Source organism: Camelina sativa, chromosome 3 (assembly GCF_000633955.1).
Source record: "Camelina sativa cultivar DH55 chromosome 3, Cs, whole genome shotgun sequence".
NCBI classification, from domain to species: Eukaryota; Viridiplantae; Streptophyta; class Magnoliopsida; order Brassicales; family Brassicaceae; genus Camelina; species Camelina sativa.
The window spans coordinates 27,412,004-27,432,136 of NC_025687.1; the positions used below are offsets into that span (position 1 = coordinate 27,412,004).

Here is a 20,133-nt window from a genome sequence, read left to right on the forward strand (position 1 = left end):
CACCAAAACCACAATTTCGAAATATTAATAAACAACAAATTTTAAGAACTAATTTGCTAATCCATTTTTTTCATTACAATATTTATCAACATATACCATATTGGACGTCGTCCTGAAAGAGTAAAATTGATGAATAAAACATTCGGGGAGTTATTAATAGCATATGAATCGAGTAACTTGAATTTGTTCTAAGCTGAGCCAGTCCATCAGCTACTAAATTTCATATATAAGTCAAATGATTAGCTGCAAAAAGAGATGATCCAGTTTGATGCATCTCCCCCATCCCAATTCAAGTTTGACATGTATATGTATCTTTTCGTCAACGTCTGAGTAAATTCAACAAGTTGTTGGGAGCCACCTTCCATGACGATCCAAAGGATTCCACTTCCACTACAGTACCAAAGGCTCTATAATACGTGAAGAATACTAAAAACTTCACCATCAAGAGCATATTCACGCTCTTTCCAATAGATGTATTTCTTGTGAACATGAAGACAGCCGACTCGTCTCAAGCTATATATATCTAACATGAACCCATCGAAGCATTTGCTCCTTTGAAATTGCGTTCCATTAGAAGGGTGGTGCCAAGTTGTATAATTGCTCGATTCGTTATAATGTTTTAGAACGTTTTTAAGTCTTATCTCCTGGAAGATTCACATTTGTCAGCTCTTTTACATCGTCTCGTGCCTTTCTTACATCCGCTAGCAGATATTAATTTATATAATGAAAAATCAAGTCATATATATCTTGATTTGCAAAGAGTTCAGATAAGCCAAAAAGGTGAAAGCAACAATTCGACATTGTCTTCTAGGTTACAACAAGTGTGGTTAAATTGATCATGATATAGCGGGAGGTTGGAGCCAAAGTATGTGTCCAGTTGTGAAGAGGACGTGATGAATTGTCTCCCTACCTTGGCAGCATCGTTGGGAACGTGGGGCCAATGGGTATCCTGTAGAACTTGTTCTTGTGCAGTATCATTATAAGAAACTGACAGCATTTATTAAGCAAAGAGAATGCAAATGCAATGAACCGAAATCGAAGACCAATTCTAAGCATATAAACGAATAAATGAATCTCTATTTATTGAATGTGCATGATATCTATTTTTTCTATTATTCGAATCTCACACGTGACAACGACCTTTACGTACTGTATGTACGTGTTAAAAATAACTATGTGAGATATATGTTTTACATGAATTCTTATCTCACATATTCAACATGTGGATGAAGGAAGACCTTCGTATTGATAAAATATCTATTTTTTCATGATAAACCATAACCTGAATTATATATATATATTACTAACTATACTATACTATCTATCAGTGCCACAAATAAAGTTTTTCCATATATGCAGATATATAATCCGATTTCTCCGGTGAAAACCATGGTGAAGATCTACCCTCACCTGGCGTTTCCGGTGGATTCGGGTGTAGTAGAAGTCAAGAATATTATGTACTTAACGAAGGAGCAAGAGAGTTTCACGATTTGGATGAAGTCTTTGGTGTTCCATAGCAAAGGCTGCACGGTGTTTGATTCCAAAGGAAACTTAATCTATCGAGTGGATAACTATAACTCCAAGAGTTGCGGTAATGAAGTTTACTTTATGGATTTATGCGGCAAAGTGTTGTTTACTTTACGTCATAAGGTATATATAGTTAACACTTCATCAATGTTTTTATAAAAAAATCATAAGTTTATTTTATTTTATTCTACTTTGAGATTAACTTTTTGTTATGTGTATATAGAAACTGGGATTATTCAAATCTTGGGAAGGATATAACTCAACCGGGACGACAAGATTTCGACTAAGAAAGAATTTCAAGATTTTACCAAGAGATTCATCTTCGTCTTACAAAGTTGTAATGGGATCGCGTATAGCTGATGGTGATCAACAATCTTGGTATAAGATTGTAAACCGCGGATCGGTTTTTGCAATCGAGGATGGATCGGGAAGAGTAATAGCAGAAGTTAAAAATAAGCAGTCGGATATTAGTGGTATGGATCTTGGAAAAGATGTTTTAACAATGATGGTGGAGCCACAAGTAGACCACTCTTTAATAATGGGTATTGTTATAGCTTATAGTCTTACCAAATGTAAATTGTGATAATTATATGGGTGAGAGTGCAACTTTAATCAGGTGATACTCTTATATATAATGTTAAACGTTGGCATAAACCTAAAGTCTCTCGCTTAAAATGAGAAGCTCGGCGTCGTTCATCCTCGACTGATAGAATTATGAAATATGTTCATTCTGTTTCTATTTGCTTAGATTTCACTTACAGCAGATATATAATTATTACTAACTACTCTATAATTACATTGAGTAGTTGGAGAGAAATAGAAATATATTCGTGATACCACCACCAGAGCTAGTTTCAAGGGGCTGTTCGTCGTTATCCTGACCATGATGACTCGGTTTCTCCAGTAGCGGAAAGACCCTTTTGCGTGATCTGTGTAGGGATGCATGTACGTTACTAATACTAGTAAACGTACCAATTCCACAAATAAGTCAATTTTATGTAAACAATAACTTTAACTAGCTGAGTAATTAACCATATGCTTGTATCAAATTTGGATGGTAATTAAGGAAGCATAAATAATTGGAGTTGTGGGAATTGGTGAAGAAGATAATAGAGTAAAACTGTAAAAGTAGAGTGGTCATGGACTCTTTGGAAGAAGTACGAATGCATGAAAAGATAATAGAGATGAAAATTATCATCATACGAATTTATTAACGACAATGGGCTCAGATTGTAATTTGTAATAGCTCATTCATAATGAGTTATCTTATGTCAGGTTTTAAATGGACTTGTCCATTTCGGATGGGTTCGTATCCATTCTGAATAATCTATCCCATATTTAATTTTTATTTTTCAAAAAATTATGTGTATTTAAGAATATTTACGAAAATATTTATAGGACAAGATACATGTATTATTTTAAATATTTTTTACAAAATTAATAAAAAGTTAGATAAGTTTTTCTGACACACCCGAAAGTGACCTTTAATTTATCTACTAGGTACTATCCCGCGGTTAAACTTTTTTTGATAAAAATTTGTAATAATTTATTTTGTTATTATGTTATTTATAATGGTTTGTGATTAAAAATTTGTTGCTTATATTATCATTTTTGTATTTTAAAAATGTTTATTGAAAACCTGTTAATAAAATATTTGCATGTAATGAATAAAATTATTTAAATTTTTGTCAGTTAAACGAAATCTTTGCTATAATTGTGAAGTAAGTCAAAAAATATAACTAACATGTAAAAAAAATCTTATCTGTTAGTTTTTTTAAGTACAAATTAGTTTTGATTCTAATAGATTTTTTTTCTACAATTTATTTTATTTGATGTGTCCCCTATTTTCATTTTTTAATTAAAAATATTTATTTAATTACTATTTAATTTTAATTATGTTTTTTTAATGGTAATTGAGTGTAATTTTTTACACATTTTAAGGTTAATATTTGTACTTCTCAGTTAATATAGTAGGATGGTGATAATTTGGATGATAATTTAGCTGCTCAATTTTTCTGAAATAGTTCCATTACCCACGATTTTGTCCTGTACTTTATTGAAAGTATGCGGATAATGTTTTTCGTTATCCAATTTACCTGTTCTTGATTCTCATATGTTGTTTTCTATGTCCCATATCCGAAATGAACACGCCTAAAATTAAGTTCAACAACAAAGAATAGTTTTTTTTTCTTTTGGGTAAACTAATACTCCCTTTGTTCATTAAAAATTGTCATCAAAGTGTTATTTTATGTTTTCAATGCAGTTTTCAAAATTAATATTTTCTTTTATTCCTATTATTTGAGCTTATAAATTATAAAAAGAAACTTTTTTTTAGTTTATCTATAAGGATAAAATAGAAATTTACATAATATTCCTAATTTGTGTACATTATGTCAAAATTGACATTCTTTGTGAAAGAGGGAGCAGTAATTTCGTACATTTAAGTTTTTAAACACATTAAAACACTCAAACACATAAACTGTGACATTTTTCAATTATTGTTTGGGTATGTAAATAAATTAAAACTACTTTTTCTAGTGTTCTAGGGGATAAAACATATGATATCAAATTTTATTTACAAATATAGAGAAAAAAACCCTTAAATTTTGCAAATATAAACAAACAATAGAACTTACAGTTGATCTGCTTGTCAAAAACATTCTTTTGTGCAGTATCAATATCATTCCGATAAAACTGTCAGCATTTGACAACGGAGAGAACACAAATACAATGGACCACAACCGAAGACTGATTCTAAGCCTATCAACTAATAATTGAACTTATCTTATTATATTGTATGAGCATTTTTATTTATGCTTTCTATCTATGATTCGAATCTCACGATCACATTAGTCACGTTACAACGACCATACATGTGTTAACAAACAAAAAGGACCATACATTGGTTTTTTGTTGTTTAATAAGAAGGAGAGGACCATACATGTTATCGCTATATGATTTTCTCTGTTATTTTTATTTGGTATCTCACATTGAACATGTGGATGAAGACCATCGTATATATATATATTTTCTAATGAGTCATGATACACACAAGAAACTTCATTACTACTACTAGAAAGTATAAATGTCGAAGAAGACATACTATTATTCAATGCCAACCACAAAGTTTTTCAATATATGCAAATAAACAGTCGAACGATCGAGGCCAAAGTTCCAATTAACCGGACTTTTTCAGCGAAGAACATGGTGAAGATTCATCCTGATGACAAGGCATTTCCGGAGGATTCTGACGTCGGAAAGGACAAGGTTTCGCCGTACTTAACGACGGATAAAGAGAGTTTCACAATTTGGATGAGATCTCTTGTGTTCCATAGCAAAGGCTGCACAGTTTATGATTCCAAAGGAAGCTTAATCTATCGAGTGGATAATTATAACTCCAAGAGTTGCAGTGAAGTTTACCTTATGGATTTATACGGCAAAGTCTTGTTTACTTTACGTCAAAAGGTAAATTTAATAAAGCATTTCATTGTTTTTATGTGTCTTATAAATTTTGTATATATATTTTTTTAACTCTTTTCTTTTCTTGATTATAGAAATTGAGATTATTCAAATCTTGGGAAGGATACAACCCAACCGGGACAAGATTTCGACTAAGTAAGAACTTCAAGATTTCATCAAGAGATTCATCTTCATCATACAATGTTGTCATGGGATCACGACAAACTGATGGTGATCAACAACCATCTTGTTATAAGATTGTAAACCGCAAATCGGATTTCACAATCGAGGATGGATCCGGAAGACTAATGGCACAAGTTCAAAAGAAACAATCGGATATCAAAGGTTTGGATCTTGGAAAAGACGTGTTAACAATGACGGTGGAGCCACAAGTTGATCATTCTTTAATAATGGGTATTGTCATAGCCTATAGTCTTCTCAAATGTAAACTGTGATCATATTTTTGGGTGAGATTGAACTATTTTGTAAAGTTTAGGGGTAGTAAATGAAAATATACAAATATTTGAGGAGCAAGATGTTAATATCTTTGTTAATTGGAGTTTTAAGTTCTTAAAGCTAATCAAAACGTTATTACAGGCATAAACCTCTAAAGCCTCTACCTTGAAATTGGGATTTTTTGTTTTTTTGAAGAATTCACAAAAATGTGGAGAAGCTCGGCTTCGTTCATCCTCGATAAGCATCTGAACAACAAACCCATTTCTATAACTCATTCAATCGACTCTCCTCCTCCACCATCTGATTCAATGGCGGATGAAAACCCTAACCCTAATCCTATTTCGGCTTATTACGAAACCCGAGCGGCGCATCATGGGATCGTGACTAGCGAGTGGCTGGAACAGGCACAAGCCGCGGTTCGTCGTTACCCTGATCATGATTGCTCTGTTTCTCCAGTTTCGGGAAGACCCTTTAGCGTGATTGAGGAGTTTAATAGTTGGAGACAACAGCCTGATTTGGCGGAGGCTGTTGCGGCGATTCGTGCTTTTGCGGCTGTTATTAGGGCTAGTGAAGCGACTACTATGATGGAGCTTGAAATTGAACTCAAGAAAGCTTCTGATACTTTGAAAGTAAGAGTCTTTCTTCTTTGTTTGGGAATTTTGGGTTCTGAGTTTTGAATTACTTGGTGTTGGTATAGCTTATTCGTCTTGGATTCAATCTTTAGTTAATATGCTTTTAGGTGTGCTACTTAGCATTGAGTATTATAGTTTTTTTGGCCTCATGCCCTGACAATAACTTGTGCTCGTGGCATTGCATTGACTTGTGGGGTTCTTCTACTTGGCATAGTAATTTCTGAATGCCAAGTAGCATTTTTAATGACCATGCTATTAGTTTTGCATCTTAGAATAGATTATTTTGACGATAACTTAGGTTTAGCTTGTGGGGTAACGGTTGGCACTGAATTCACCTTGTCGCGTTCTGAACTATAAGTCTGAGTAATTTCTGCATAATTTTCTTGATCATGAAGACACTTTGGTGGCTCGAAAGAGAAAGATAGGTTGAAAGTATTTTTTTGGATTTCTTGATGGTGTGCTTCTGGTTATACTTTGCTTCTTCTATGATGCTATACTTCTTTGAATTATTCTGTTTATTTGAAATTGAGCGATTGGTGGTTTCATCAGTTCTAAGTTTCAGATGGTATATTTGAGTCCTGCTCAACTTGTAGCTTTCAGTCTTTAACGAAAATGCTGTTAGTTTGCAACTTAGCATTGATTTTTTTAACAAAAATTTAGGTTTAGATTTTGGCGTAAATTGTAGATGTGATCATGGCCTTGCATTGACTTGTAGAGTTCTGACATATACTGTGCATTTCTGCAATCTGCGAGTTATTTGATAGTTAAGACTCTCTAGTGGCTCTTAAGGGAAAGATAGGTTGAAAGTTATATCTATTTGGATGGTGTGTTTTAAGGTTGTAAGTTACATATTCTGTGAATTCTTTGAAATATTCTGTCTCTATGGAGCTGGGGGGATTGATGGATTTCGTTAGTTTTGAGTGTCAGATGGTATTATTTGAGTAGCTTCTGAGTTATTTTGGATGTAGACTCGAAAATGTAAGTTTGTCTTCATGTTTTAGGCATGGGACACAACGTCTATATCCCTAACAGCAGGATGTGATCTATTCATGCGCTATGTGACTCGAACATCTGCTTTGGAATTTGAAGACTTCAACTCTGCAAAATCTCGCGTGCTTGGACGTGCTGAGAAATTTGGGGTAATATCTTGCAAGGTCAGTGGTTTTCTTGAAATGGAAATTGCATACATAAATGAAAAAGTAAAAGAAGAGTTTAAACAATAATTGCTTTTTTGCAGGCTCGAAGGATAATTGCAATTCTTAGTCAAGATTTCATGTTTGATGGGTGTACTATACTGGTCCATGGATTCTCCAGAGTTGTATTTGAAATACTAAAGACATCAGCGCAAAACAAGAAACTCTTTAGAGTTTTGTGCACAGGTGTTTTTCTTAGAATTCTGAAATTAATTGTGTCCGTTATTTTCTGGTCGTCTCATTCTGATTTCTTTAACTGACAATCACATTTCCGTGGCACCCATGGAAACGAACTCCAGAGGGAAGGCCAGATAAAACAGGTGTCCTGTTAGCTAAAGAGCTTGCAAAGCTTGATATTCCAGTGAAGCTTCTGATAGATTCAGCTGTGGCATATAGCATGGATGAAGTAGACATGGTGTTTGTTGGAGCAGACGGAGTAGTTGAAAGTGGCGGGATAATTAACATGATGGGTACTTACCAAATCGCCCTCGTTGCACACAGTATGAACAAACCAGTCTATGTAGCTGCAGAGAGTTACAAGGTAACCACTCAAACTTTTTCAATGTGGTTCCAGAAACATCAATGATTCATCATCCTTTTTGTTCTTTTCTTGCAACGGCTGCACAGTTTGCACGGCTCTACCCGTTAGATCAAAAGGACTTAGAACCGGCCTTGCGACCTAATGATTTCAATGTTCCTGTTCCTCCTAAGGTTGAGGTAGAAAGATCTGCAAGGGACTACACTCCTCCTCAGTACTTGACTCTGCTCTTCACTGATCTTGGTGTTCTCACTCCATCTGTAGTAAGTGATGAGCTAATTCAGCTTTACTTGTAAGTAAGTAAAACTGTCTTCTTCTTCTTGCTAACGCTGGTCGGGAAACTCTCAATTTTTTTTGTATAAAAAACAATAACACCATTTTATGGCTATACAGAGACATAGTTTGTCTCTGATTCTACTGCTTATGCACAAGTTTTAGGTAGGAGAGATATCTATGTTACTTGTAATCTTTACTCAAAATTTACCTTCCCAAGTTTCAAGTTTTCTGGTATTTTTTTTAATTTATTATAAATATATTCTCTCAACATTTTCAAATGTTTGGTACAAAAAAGGGTGATATTTTATCAATTATCATCATACGATTGATATTGAAAAGTTGAATTATTGTAGTGAAGTGATAGATGACCTATATAGTATGATGAGATGATGTTTAGAAAATGAAAGCATGATAAACGTGATTGAATTAAAAGATGGATGGTTAGTATTACTCCCTCTATTTTACACATTTTAAGAAAACAATGATTATTGAGTTTAAATATTTTTTTTTTGACTAAAAAGATATTATTTAATTTTAAACTAATAATAATTCAAAATTTTAAATATTTTTAATGATTATTTTGTGAAGTTTAACATCAAGTTTTGTAGGACAAAAAAATATCCAAAACATTCATCTTTATGACACAGTGAGAAAGAGTATTATTTAGACACTGGGTCCAAGTAAAATCTGATTGAATATTGTAAAGCCAACTTTTGGATCTAACGGCTAACGTTGTGACTTGTGAGATTAATAAAACACCGGCCACACTTTTTGGCCACTTAAATATCCCACGTTCTTAAACAATACAAATAATACGTTCTTTCTTGGAATTTATCATGTACACAATTACTACTATTCATCTAACATATGTGAATAGCAAAAGTGGTAACAAGAAATTGGCCAATGTCGAAAAAGGTCAAACCCCACATTTAAATTGAGACATAAAGACACATCACTCCACAACCAATACAGTGAAATAGTATCAACTACTTTTATATATTCCCAAAAAACCAACCATTCGACTTCGACTTCTTCATCTCTATCTTTCTTTTTTTTCTCTCTACTCATTCATATTCAAATCCTAAAGATTATTTAGAGAGAATGACTAAAATCTCCGTTGGACTGCAGCTTGTGACAAGAGATTCAAAGGAAAAACTTAGCAACATAGTAATCAAATCTTCACTGAGACTAAACCGATCCAATCCAAACATCTCGGAGCTTTGTTTCCTCAAAACATGTCATCTCTGCATGAAACACCTCCACCAAGACAAAGATGTCTACATGTACAGGTACGATTTTTTTTTTTACTTTATGATACCTATTCTTGATAATCAAGATATGTGTTCTTGATTATTATTATTATTATTATCTTTTGGCTATAAAACAGAGGAGATTTGGGATTTTGTAGCAAAGAGTGCAGAGAAAGTCAGATTTTGATTGATGATAGAAAAGAATTAGAGGCTTCGACGAAGATGATTGTGGCTTCTTACAGACGCTGTAACTCCGGCGCCGGGAAAAGCGAGTCACGGAATCTGTTTAATGATCTCCGGCCACGACGCCAATTATTTATTGTCCCTTGAGGCCACTCGAAGTAATCACTAATTATAGTTTTGTTTTTGGTTAAAACGCCTTATTCAGTTATTAGTAAAAGAAGGAGATATGTTGATTTGATTGTATCTCCATTGTCAGTTAATAAAATTAAATGTTAACTGGATTTGTTTATGTGGTAAATCTCAGGTGGGATAATTACTGATAATCCTCATTAATTTGGTAGATTAATTGTAGTTGTTGACCAAAAAAATAAAGATAATTAATTAGGGATCGAATTCTCTGTCGATTACTCATTACTGAGATAATCTTATCCAAAAGTGTCATATAAAATAAATTAATCACAACTAAACATTGATTTATTCTAAAAACATAGATTTATATAGATTGGATCTTGTCATGACGGATATGAACTGGATAAAAGAATAATTAAAAAAGGAAAATCTTTCTGAAAAAGAAATTATTCGATTTGTTTTTATCTTCTTCTAAGATATGAAGATATTTTGATATATGGACATAGAGATTAGAGACACTCTTTGGTCGAAGATATGAACAACTCAATTTAATTACGTGTGTAAATATCCGAATATGTATATGTTATGTGGTCGTGTGGCCTACTTAGTGTACTGCATGCTATTTTCATTGTATTAAAATGTTGCAATTTTTATTACTTTTTTTTTGTCCTCGTCAACTAAAATTTATTAAGGTCAACAAAAAATTTATAGTGTGTCACGAGAAAAATAAACAGGTCCGTAGTCTCGGCCCAACTATAAAGATCAATAAGTTAAAATAAATTCAAGTGTTGTTAAGCCCCACCTCTAGATGAGCTATATGGCCCAAAAAGAATAATAAGTTCCCTTGTATGCAAGTTTGATTAATGAGAAATAAAAGGGATTCTTTTGATTCTTAAGTTTTATATATTTGAATTTGAACCAAAAAAAAAAAAAAGTTTTATATATTTGGTTAAAAAGAAAAAAAAAAAAGGTTTATATCTGTCTATGAAGAGAAAAAAAAATTGGTATAAATGTGTAGCTCCGAATCGAGTAATACATGTTTATATACATAATTACTTCCACTTTCTTAAAAGTAAAAATAGTGAAACAAATAATTGGTCCATGAATGAAATCAATCATCTTTGAGATAAAGCTAATTTAGGAACTTGTCTCAATCGGTGAAAAAAAAAAAATTTGGACCCCTACCTCTTTTATTCGTCTATCTTTTGTGTTCTAATATACATTAACTAGATATTCACCGTGGTGTACCGCGGGACAATATTTTTTTAGAAATACAAAATAAAATTTCTTTATTATATTAACTATCTATGTATATAATATATATATATATTTTTTAATCTACTATAATTTTTACATCAATACATTACGCAGTGTATAATTTCTATTGTCTACATGAAGTGGTTTATTATATATAAGTTAAGATATCCTTATTATTCATTAAATTTTATTTAGTCAACAATTATACTTTTTGTGATTTTTCTTTTTCATTTACAATGTAGAGATAATAGTATTACATAATATATTCTATTTTTTATAAGTATACTATAATTTGTTTGTAATTTTGGTTGTTATATCTCTATATCATTTAACACTTTTGTATTTATAGTTATGCAAGTCGATTAAAATAGTGAAGTATTTTTTTGTAAAGTTTGATTTATATCAATTGTTTCTTATTAGTATGGATCGAAAATCTATATATTAATATATTAGTTACAGAAAAACACTTCGGTGAAGAAGTAATTTTTTTTTTTTAACAATTTGTGTCAGTTCAGACCCCAAATTTTTAAAAAATTAAATTTATTATCAACAATTTAATCACTTGGCTTTCAAACACATGCAAATAAGTTATTATCAACCGTTTTTTAAAGAATAGATTAATTAAATATCTTATATTTAATGCTAATGGTTGTTGGTATGATATTTTTGGAAATTTGATTAGGAGAAAATCTTCTTAAGTTAGATTCCAAATTTGCAATTATTTAAAATAAAAAATAATTGTAAAATTAATGTTAATTGCATGATTGTAAATAAGTTCCAACTTCATAATTTATTTGCTAAATGTTTCTGAAAATGTAGATATAGATATACTTTTTACGTATAAAATATATGAATACACTTAATATTTAAATACACGTATCAAATTGAATCTATAAACATAAGAGAAGATTTACTGAAATAGAGAAGATTTACTGAAATTTTCAACATTCGTTTTATTCATAATTAAAAAAACAATTGAAATCATAATTTATAGTCCACCAAAAAAAACTAATAAAATAGGTTTAGTTTTATAGGTTACGCACCGAATATTACCTAATAATTCGAACCTAACAAATTTAGTATAAATGTCAAAATTATTGGGGGAAATAATATCGAGTTTAAGAAAATGAATTGATTTGAAATGGGAGTCATCCAACTAGATATAAGAAAACGACAAAGAATTGTTAATTTTTATTTTTCTGTTTGCCATGAAACGACAAAAAGCTTGATTATAGAAAAAAAAAACTCAACTTGCTTCGAAAAGCTTCAAGAATATCTCGTACGTGTCCTTGCACACGTAGATTCATAAATGTGTTTTTGTCCTCTTTTTACAGTTTTAGCCTTAATACAGAAAAAGTATAAAGTCTTAATGGCCCCTGTCTTGTAATCAAAATTACATTTCCAACAGTACCGCGAGTCGTTTTGTATAGTTTTCATTAGATGACATTTATTTTCAGTAGTAATTCATTTATTTATCCTTTATACATTTAAACGTTTCCAGTGATTTATTTGTAATTTTAGTTTTCAAATTACATATTGTGTATTGTTGAAACGAGAAACAACAATAAAATTGATTTGGTTTTAGGGTAGGATCTAGACGAACTTTCGGTTAAACTCAGAATGAACTAAGAAGAATTGCGAACTAGATTTTTTATATTTGATCTTTTGTGGAAAGTAGCTATTAAATTAAACTGTTCTCATTGCTTTACAGATTCTATCTATTTAAACTTGAACCCTCAACTCGCCATTCTCGCCTCCCCGAAAATCTCGTCCACGATCTCTTAACTTTATCCCGTGAACGACTCAACCTTGGCAACAAAATTCTCGTCTTGGGCTCGCGGCAGGCCCACTATCAGGTCCGAATAATGTTCTCCTTAACGGGCTTGTTATGGGCCTGCAGGTCGGCGAAACCCAACACCAACAATTGCCCCCCCAACCTTTCTATCTTTTAGTGAAAGATAAACGGCGAATATTCAGGGAATCCTCCGCCGTTTCGGTTTCGCGATCTTCCTCGGGGCGAACACGCTGGATCTCGTCCACCAAGATTTTGTGATGATTATCTTCTCTCTCCCAAGATCCAACGGTTGAGGCGAACGATTTCGATGGTCCAGATTAAAGGAGAGAGATTCGTGGGATTCCGAAAACCGAAGCAATTATGACTTATAAACCATAAGCTACACGTCTCGTCATAACCGCGCACTCATCCACTACTTGAAGGTAATCTCTTTTCCTTTCTCTCTTTCTGTTTTAACGATTAGAGTTCTACTTTAAGAAACTTTTCTTCTCCGTCGCCCCTCTTTAGACTTTGCCATCCTCGATTTTTATCTTTTAAACTCTCGATGGCACCACTCGAGCTCTGGGGAAATCACATCCCCCCCGATTACTACAGAGAAGCACCTCGTCGATCTTCGCCAAAAACACGGAGTCCCGCCGGAAGTAGAGATGATATTGTCTCCCGGCGGCACATATACTCCAGAAACCGTTCCGCCGGGCTATTGTTGTGCGTACACGACGTACTTCGAAAGATGCGGACTCGTCTTCAAGATTCCTCGAATCATCTTCCAAGTCTTACAACGCCTTCGAATGGCGTTCCCCCAGATGTGTCCAAATTTCGTGAGACACGTAATCAGACTTTACATCAGAGGACGCGAGAAGGGAATCATAGTCAGCGTCGATGACATCCTGCGGTTGTGTCACGTTAAACACAACTCAGGATTTCAGGGGACATACTACATGTCCCGCCGACAAGACCGAGAAATTCTCCAAGCGATTCTCGGGAAAGACGACAGGTGGAGGGAGAAGTACTTCTACTTCCGGGTCAACGCGGCCTCGGTGGGAGACTATAACTTTAACCGGCTCCCAACCCAGTGGGCCTTATGCATGGGTCAGGATGACCTCGACTGCTTTTTATTTGTTACATATATATATATATATATTTCTGCTTGGTAGCTCTTTTTATTTTTCTGTGACCTAGTTTGAGGATCAATTGTCCACCTGGATCTGACCCTTTGAATTAATTTATTTCAGACTCCGACGACCACCCATTGACCTCCGCCATCGAACATTTGACAACCAGGCTGAGAAACGGCCAAGTCTGGTGGAGCACCTTCTCGAGAGCTCGCATAATCACGACCCTTAACATACCGTTGATTCCAGTCGCTCCCGCTCCATCTCCAAACCCAGATCCTCCAGTACGATCTAAAGCCCGTGATTTGCCTATTCCATCTTGCAGCGAGCACGCCGAGCATTCATCCGCTCCTCGAGGTAAATTCGCGACTTTCCCCCGAAGTATGGGGGTTAACTCGTTGTTGTTTATTGCCCCCCTTTATTATTATTATTATATATTTTTTTTATGCCAGTAAAACGCTGTTCCGCCAACGCTTCAGTTCGTCTAATTGGCTTGTTGACAGTTGACCCAGCCGAGCATCGTCAAACCAGTTCTTCATCAACGTCCACCCCGCTACTTGTAATGGCCAGGAAAGCCACACTGTGCGAGCTCCGTGAACATACCCCGTCCTCTCCTCGTGTCAGGGCTGGGGATGTCGATGCTGCCTTGACCTCAGCTCTTCGTGTCGTTCAAACGGCCCCAGTCCCAGGACAGAGCGAGGAGGTTGACCAGGGGAGAGCAACCCCCATCATGTCCGCCGGAAGGAACCGAGAGGTGATGCTCGTGAGCTTGCAGTCCGCTCCCCGTGAGCCACCACCTCCGCAGAAGCGAGCTCGCCCAAGCGAAGACAGGAGTCGGGGTAGCCGAGGGGACCAGCGTCATGATAGTCGCCCCGCCGAGCGTCGGTCTAACCCTCCTCTCGAGGATCAGGTCTCCTCCGGGAATGGGTCCTCCAATCGACCATTCCACTGGAAGTTCGCTCACTCAAGCGACTCACCTGCCGTGGAGGACCAACTGGGGATGGCGATGTTGTTCCGGCACCTGAAGACTGCTTGATGTAAGGTTCCCCTGGTTAAGGACCTCGCAAAGCGTGAAGCTTACATCGAGGTGATGGCAGCAAACGCCATGGTAAGAACTTATAACCACATCGCGTTGTTTTACGTTTAGCCAACGAGGCGTGTTCCGACTGAAGGCTAACTTTTTTTTTTTCCTTTCTGGGATTTGTCTTAACAGTCCATCGCGTGCCAGAACAAATTGGTCGCTCTTTATGAGAGGCGACTCAAGGATGTTCCGTAGGCAGCCGAGCTGGATAACATGCAGAGGGTGGTCCATGAGCTGATAACGGCGCTAAAGGCTGCACAGGAAAGGGAGGTTGCCGCGAGCAACAAGGCAATCTCCTTCAAACAAGAGGTGGCTGCACTGAAGGGCGACCGGGAAAAACTCACTGCTCTCGAGAAGGAGCTATCGTAGTTCGATTATTATCAGTACTTATTGGAAGTACTTTCGACGACGAGGCGATATACGCCGTTGTGAACGATCTCGGTGATCGTGTATGGACCTTCCCACTTCGTTCCCATCTTCCCGGCGTTTTTCTCTTTCTTGTGGTCGAAGACCTTACGGAGTACACGTTCTCTAATAGTTAAGCTCCGGGGTTGGACTTTGGAATTGTAGAAGTGGGCTATTGCGTTCTAATAGTTCTGACCTCGTACGAAGGCTCTGTCCCTCTTCTCATCGATAATGGTGAGGTTGTCTTGAAAGGCCTCGTTTTTTATAGCCTCGTTTCCGGGAGAAACAGCTCTGCGGATACTGCCTACAGAGATTTCAGCTGGAACAACGGCTTCGATTCCATAAGCCAGGGCGAAGGCAGTTTTACCTGTGCTCCCGCGTGGGGTAGTTCGGGTGGCCCACAGAACTCCGGGGAGCTGAGCATCCTAGCCTGATTTCTCGGCACCTAAACGTCGCTTAAGACCATGCAAGATAACCTTGTTGGCCGCCTCGGTCTGCCCGTTCCCCTGCGGGTATCGAGGGGTGGAGGGGGTGAGCCGAATGCCCCAGTCGTCGCAGAACTTCTGCATTACGGAGGACATCAAGTTTGTCCCGTTATCCGTTACGATCTTGTAAGGGATACCGTGCCGGCATACTACGTTTTTCCAAAGGAAATCTTTAACTGCGTCCCCCGTAACTGATTGATAGGATTCCGCCTCAATCCATTTGGTAAAATAATCACATACGACCAGTAGGTGCTTCACGCGTCGTTTTCCCGACTGCTCGAGGGGACCGATGGCATCCATCGACCACCGCACGAAAGGATAGGGGAAGGAAATCCGCTCATAAGCTCGGCGGGCTGATTGATCATGGGAGCGTGACGTTGACACCTATCGCAGCTTTTGGAATGCATGTTGCAATCTACGAGCATGGTAGGTCAGAAATATCCTTGCCGTTTTATCCTGAGAGCTAGCTATCACGGGGTCCTTCGTGAGCCTCTTTCATAATGCTTTCAACCTCGTCTCCATGGACGCACCTGAGATATAGTCCGGACACGCACCGTTTGTATAGTTCTTCACCAATGATACAAAACGCCGCGCTTTGCGCATTGAGTTTTCGCGCTTGCCACCGGTCTGTAGGTACGATTCCATGGGAAATGAACTCGCGTATTTGGATTCGCCAATCCGTCTTTGGTTCCGCGTCGCGTTCATCTCCAGAGATATGCGCATCTAGGAGCTCGTCATCTTGCTCGGAGGTCTGGTCGAGATTTTCTTCGGTGGGTACAACGCCGTGCTTGACTTGGTGGACGGTCTAGGCTTTGACGGGGATGGAAATGCTGGGTTCGTTTATCCCCTCTATGGAGATGACTCGTTTGACCAAAGGGTCGGAGGTGGAAGCGAGTGCGGCGAGGGCGTCAGCCGCTGAATTCTCTCCTCGCAGAATTTTGGTGAGTTCGAACGATGAAAACTGCTCTGTCAAAGATCGAACGACTTAAAGGTATGAATCCATCCGTTCGTTATTTGCGTCGTAGTTTCCATGAAACTGGCTAGTGATGAGCTGTGAATCGCTGAACGCGGCGAGCTCCTTGACGCCCACTCCTAACACAAGCAGGAGGCCAGCTATCAAGGCTTCGTACTCGACCTCATTGTTTGTAGGTGTAAATCCGAGCCAAAAAGATTGCTCCATGACCTCCTTGGTAGGGGAGATGAGTTGGATCCCGATCCCGCACACTAGTCTGGAGGATGCTCCGTTCGCGTATAACGACCATTTCACGGAATTGTTGCCTTCGTGTTCCTATTCGCGGCGAGCTCGATTACAAAATCAGCAAGGACCTGAGCCTTAGCACAAGTTTGAGGTCGTTATTCGATGTCATATTCGCTTAATTCTATTGCCCACTTGGCCAATCTTCTGATTGGCTAGGACTGTCGAGGATGGAGCGGGACGTCATTACAATGATTGTGCGCGATTGGAAATAAGGTCGCAACTTACGAGCTGACATCACGACTGCCAGGGCTAGTTTTTCCATGGCAGGATATCGTGTTTCCGCGTCGACCAGAGTCTTACTACCGTAGTAGACGGGTTTCTGTTCCCCTTCGTGTTCTCCTACCAGTACTCCGCTCACTGCAGAGTCGGAGACTGCGATGTAGAGGAAGAGGTGTTCTCCGTCTGCCGGCTTCGAGAGCGCAGGAAGCTCGAAAAGGTATTTTTTTTTAACTCTTGGAATGCTTTCTCGCACTTGCTGTCCCATTAGAACTTTCGGTTGCCCTTAAGCATTTGGTAGAATGGGAGGCAGCAGTCTGTAGACTGCGCAATGAAGCGATTGAGGGCTGCTATACGCCCCGTGAGTCTTTGCACCTCCCTGGTAGTTTTCGGGGAGGGCATTTCGAGGAAGGTGGTGATCTGCTTAGGATTTGCTTCGATCCCGCGCTCGGTGACCAGATATCCCAAGAACTCGCCAGACGCGACGCCGAACGTGCACTTGGTCGGGTTGAGCTTCATCCCATATTGGTTTAAATTTTAAAACACTCTTTGAGTTGGGAGACATGATCTTGTTCGCGTGTCGATTTGACGAGCATGTCGTTGATGTAAACCTCCATAGTTTTTCCGAGGTGTTGCGTGAACATTTTGTTAACCAATCGTTGGTACGTTGCTCCGGCGTTCTTGAGACCAAAGGGCATAACTTTATAGCAATAAGTGTCCCTATCGGTTATGAAGGCGATATTTTCCTGGTCAGCGGGATCCATAAGGATCTGGTTGTACCCTGAAAACGCGTCTATAAAGAATAATGTCTCATGCCCGGCGGTCGCTTCAACCAGCCCGTCGATATGCGGAAGGGGGTAATTATCCTTTGGGCAAGCCTTGTTGAGATCCTTGAAGTCGATGCAAATTTGCCACTTCCCGTTTTTATTTTTGACAACGACGGGGTTGGCCAGCCACTCGGCGTACTGGACCTCGCAGATGGAACCGATTTTCAACAGTCGATCCACCTCGCTGTTTACTGCTTTGGCCCTTTTGGGTCCGAGCTTACAAATCTTTTGCTTTATCGGCTTGTAAGTGGGGTCGACATTCAGTTGGTGCGAGGTGACGCTTATGTCAATTCCCTTCATGTCCGACGAGGACTAGGCAAAGGTCGCACAATTTTGCCCCAAAAACTGGATTAATTAGGCCCTTGTGTTGGTGTTCAGGTTGGCTCCAACTCCGACGCATCTGTCGGGATGTCCTTCCATGATAGAGATTTGGTCGAACTTGGTCATTGATGGACTGCGGGTTACCGGGTCCTTTCGTCTCGCGAGATGACGAGCTTCGAGCTCTTCGTTGATCATTAATTGCTATTGATTGCATTTTTTGATTAAGTCATATCCGCCTTGGGTTGGGAATTTCATGCATTGATGGTAAGTGGATGGGACGGCCTTCATGCCATAGAGCCACGGTCTACCGAGGATAGCTTTGAAGGGAACGGGGCGGTTGACGACCAAACGGCGTTCTCCCCTTGCTTCTACGATTAATTGCGCGGTACCTTTGGCCAGAGTTGTGTCCCTGGTGAACCCTGTGAGTGGGGTTTTGCCTCCCTTTAGTTCAAAGTCGGGATAGCTCATTCGTTTGAAGGCATCATAGAGCAGGAGATCAACCGAGCTCCCGGTATCTATCATTATTCGTGACAGCTCGAATCCTCCGACGTCTAGCCTGACGATCAAAGCGTCTTCATGGGGCTTGTCCAAGTCGGCGGTGTATACACCGACTCGGGTGACGTGCGGCAAAGGGTGAGACCTTTGAGGACGAGATCAATACGTTTTTTCGGGGCTGGTGGGGGTGACGACCCCTTGGCCTCATCGGTTCTCTCTCGTTTTGCAACGACATCCTTCGCGTTTGCGTTTGCTTCCCTGGCTTTCTCGCCCTCCTTTTTGAGGTCGATTTCACCGAGCTCTCCCGCCTCGTGCCTCCTCGCGAGATGACAATTCTGCACTCCTCAGTCGAGTGACCTCGTATTTTGTGGTATTTGCAGAACTTTTCAGGGTTGAAATTAGGGTTTTTGGGTCTGGATGTGGAATCCACCGCGAAGGCGTGTAGGCCGGGCTCTTGCGGATCCCTCCGAAAAGGTTTTTTGGAGGGGTTAAAAGGTGCTTTGACCGATTTATGAAGCTCGGCCATGGCGGCTCGCTCTTCCTTGGCCTTGGCGAAGTTGATTGATCTATGGAGGGCGTCATCGAGCGAGGGAGGCTGCCGTTCTGTGAGCTCCTCTCGAAACTTTGACGTATACCATAGGCCATGTCATAGTGCCACTAGGGCGACCTCGTCGTTCAAATTAGATATTCTAGCTTTGACTGCCTTGAAGCAAATCACGTATTCATGAAGTGATTCGTCTTTTCCTTGAACCAAGAGCCATAAGTCAGATTCAGTCACTTTAGCTTGGAAGAAAATCGAGTATTGCTTTAGAAACACGATAGCTAGTTGGTCAAAGGAGTCGATAGAATTCGACTCCAAGGACACGAACCACTCTAAGGCTGGTCCGACTAGGTTTTCGGCAAAATATCGCTAGTAGCCGGCCTCACACTCATCGTCGGTAAGGTAGGCCTTGGTTATCGCTAACTTGAAAGCTCGGAGGTGTGCCTCGGGGTCTGACGTGCCCGCGTACTCGGGCAGGCGTAGCTTACCGACGTCTCGAAGGTGAATATTAGCGATTGGATCGGTAAACGGGGTGCGCCTTGTTTCTGCGATACGCGATCGATGTCCGGTACAGTGCTCGTAGCCAGTTGGGCCTTTGACCGGATTTTGGCCATCTTGGCGCTCGCCTTATTCATGTATTCGGCAAGGAATTGGACGTTGACTACGTCGTTCCTCGGAGGGCCCGGGGGGGGGGGGT

At 38.8% G+C, this 20,133-nt stretch overlaps 3 protein-coding genes across 5 annotated transcripts; all 3 read left to right on the top strand.

Moving 5' to 3' along the window:
- Nucleotides 1,234–2,205, top strand: LOC104778324 (protein LURP-one-related 2-like). Its single transcript, XM_010502749.2, has 2 exons — nucleotides 1,234–1,650; nucleotides 1,751–2,205. The coding sequence occupies exons 1-2, from the start codon at nucleotides 1,354–1,356 to the stop codon at nucleotides 2,108–2,110; spliced, it is 657 nt and encodes a 218-aa protein (XP_010501051.1). The 5' UTR covers nucleotides 1,234–1,353; the 3' UTR covers nucleotides 2,111–2,205.
- On the top strand, nucleotides 4,547–8,327 carry LOC104778325 (protein LURP-one-related 2). Of its 3 annotated transcripts, XM_010502750.2 has the most exons (7): nucleotides 4,561–4,992; nucleotides 5,082–5,400; nucleotides 5,638–6,071; nucleotides 7,076–7,228; nucleotides 7,312–7,453; nucleotides 7,567–7,808; nucleotides 7,895–8,327. In XM_010502750.2, the coding sequence occupies exons 1-7, from the start codon at nucleotides 4,666–4,668 to the stop codon at nucleotides 8,099–8,101; spliced, it is 1,824 nt and encodes a 607-aa protein (XP_010501052.1). In that variant the 5' UTR covers nucleotides 4,561–4,665; the 3' UTR covers nucleotides 8,102–8,327. The 3 variants fall into 3 exon arrangements, with proteins under 3 accessions (XP_019099523.1, XP_010501052.1, XP_010501053.1); XM_010502751.1 differs by lacking the exon at nucleotides 4,561–4,992 and having other exon boundaries at nucleotides 5,308–5,400; nucleotides 5,584–6,071; XM_019243978.1 differs by lacking the exons at nucleotides 7,076–7,228; nucleotides 7,312–7,453; nucleotides 7,567–7,808; nucleotides 7,895–8,327 and having other exon boundaries at nucleotides 4,547–4,992; nucleotides 5,584–5,688.
- Nucleotides 9,074–9,803, top strand: LOC104778326. The gene is made up of 2 exons (XM_010502752.1): nucleotides 9,074–9,370; nucleotides 9,469–9,803. The coding sequence occupies exons 1-2, from the start codon at nucleotides 9,183–9,185 to the stop codon at nucleotides 9,659–9,661; spliced, it is 381 nt and encodes a 126-aa protein (XP_010501054.1). The 5' UTR covers nucleotides 9,074–9,182; the 3' UTR covers nucleotides 9,662–9,803.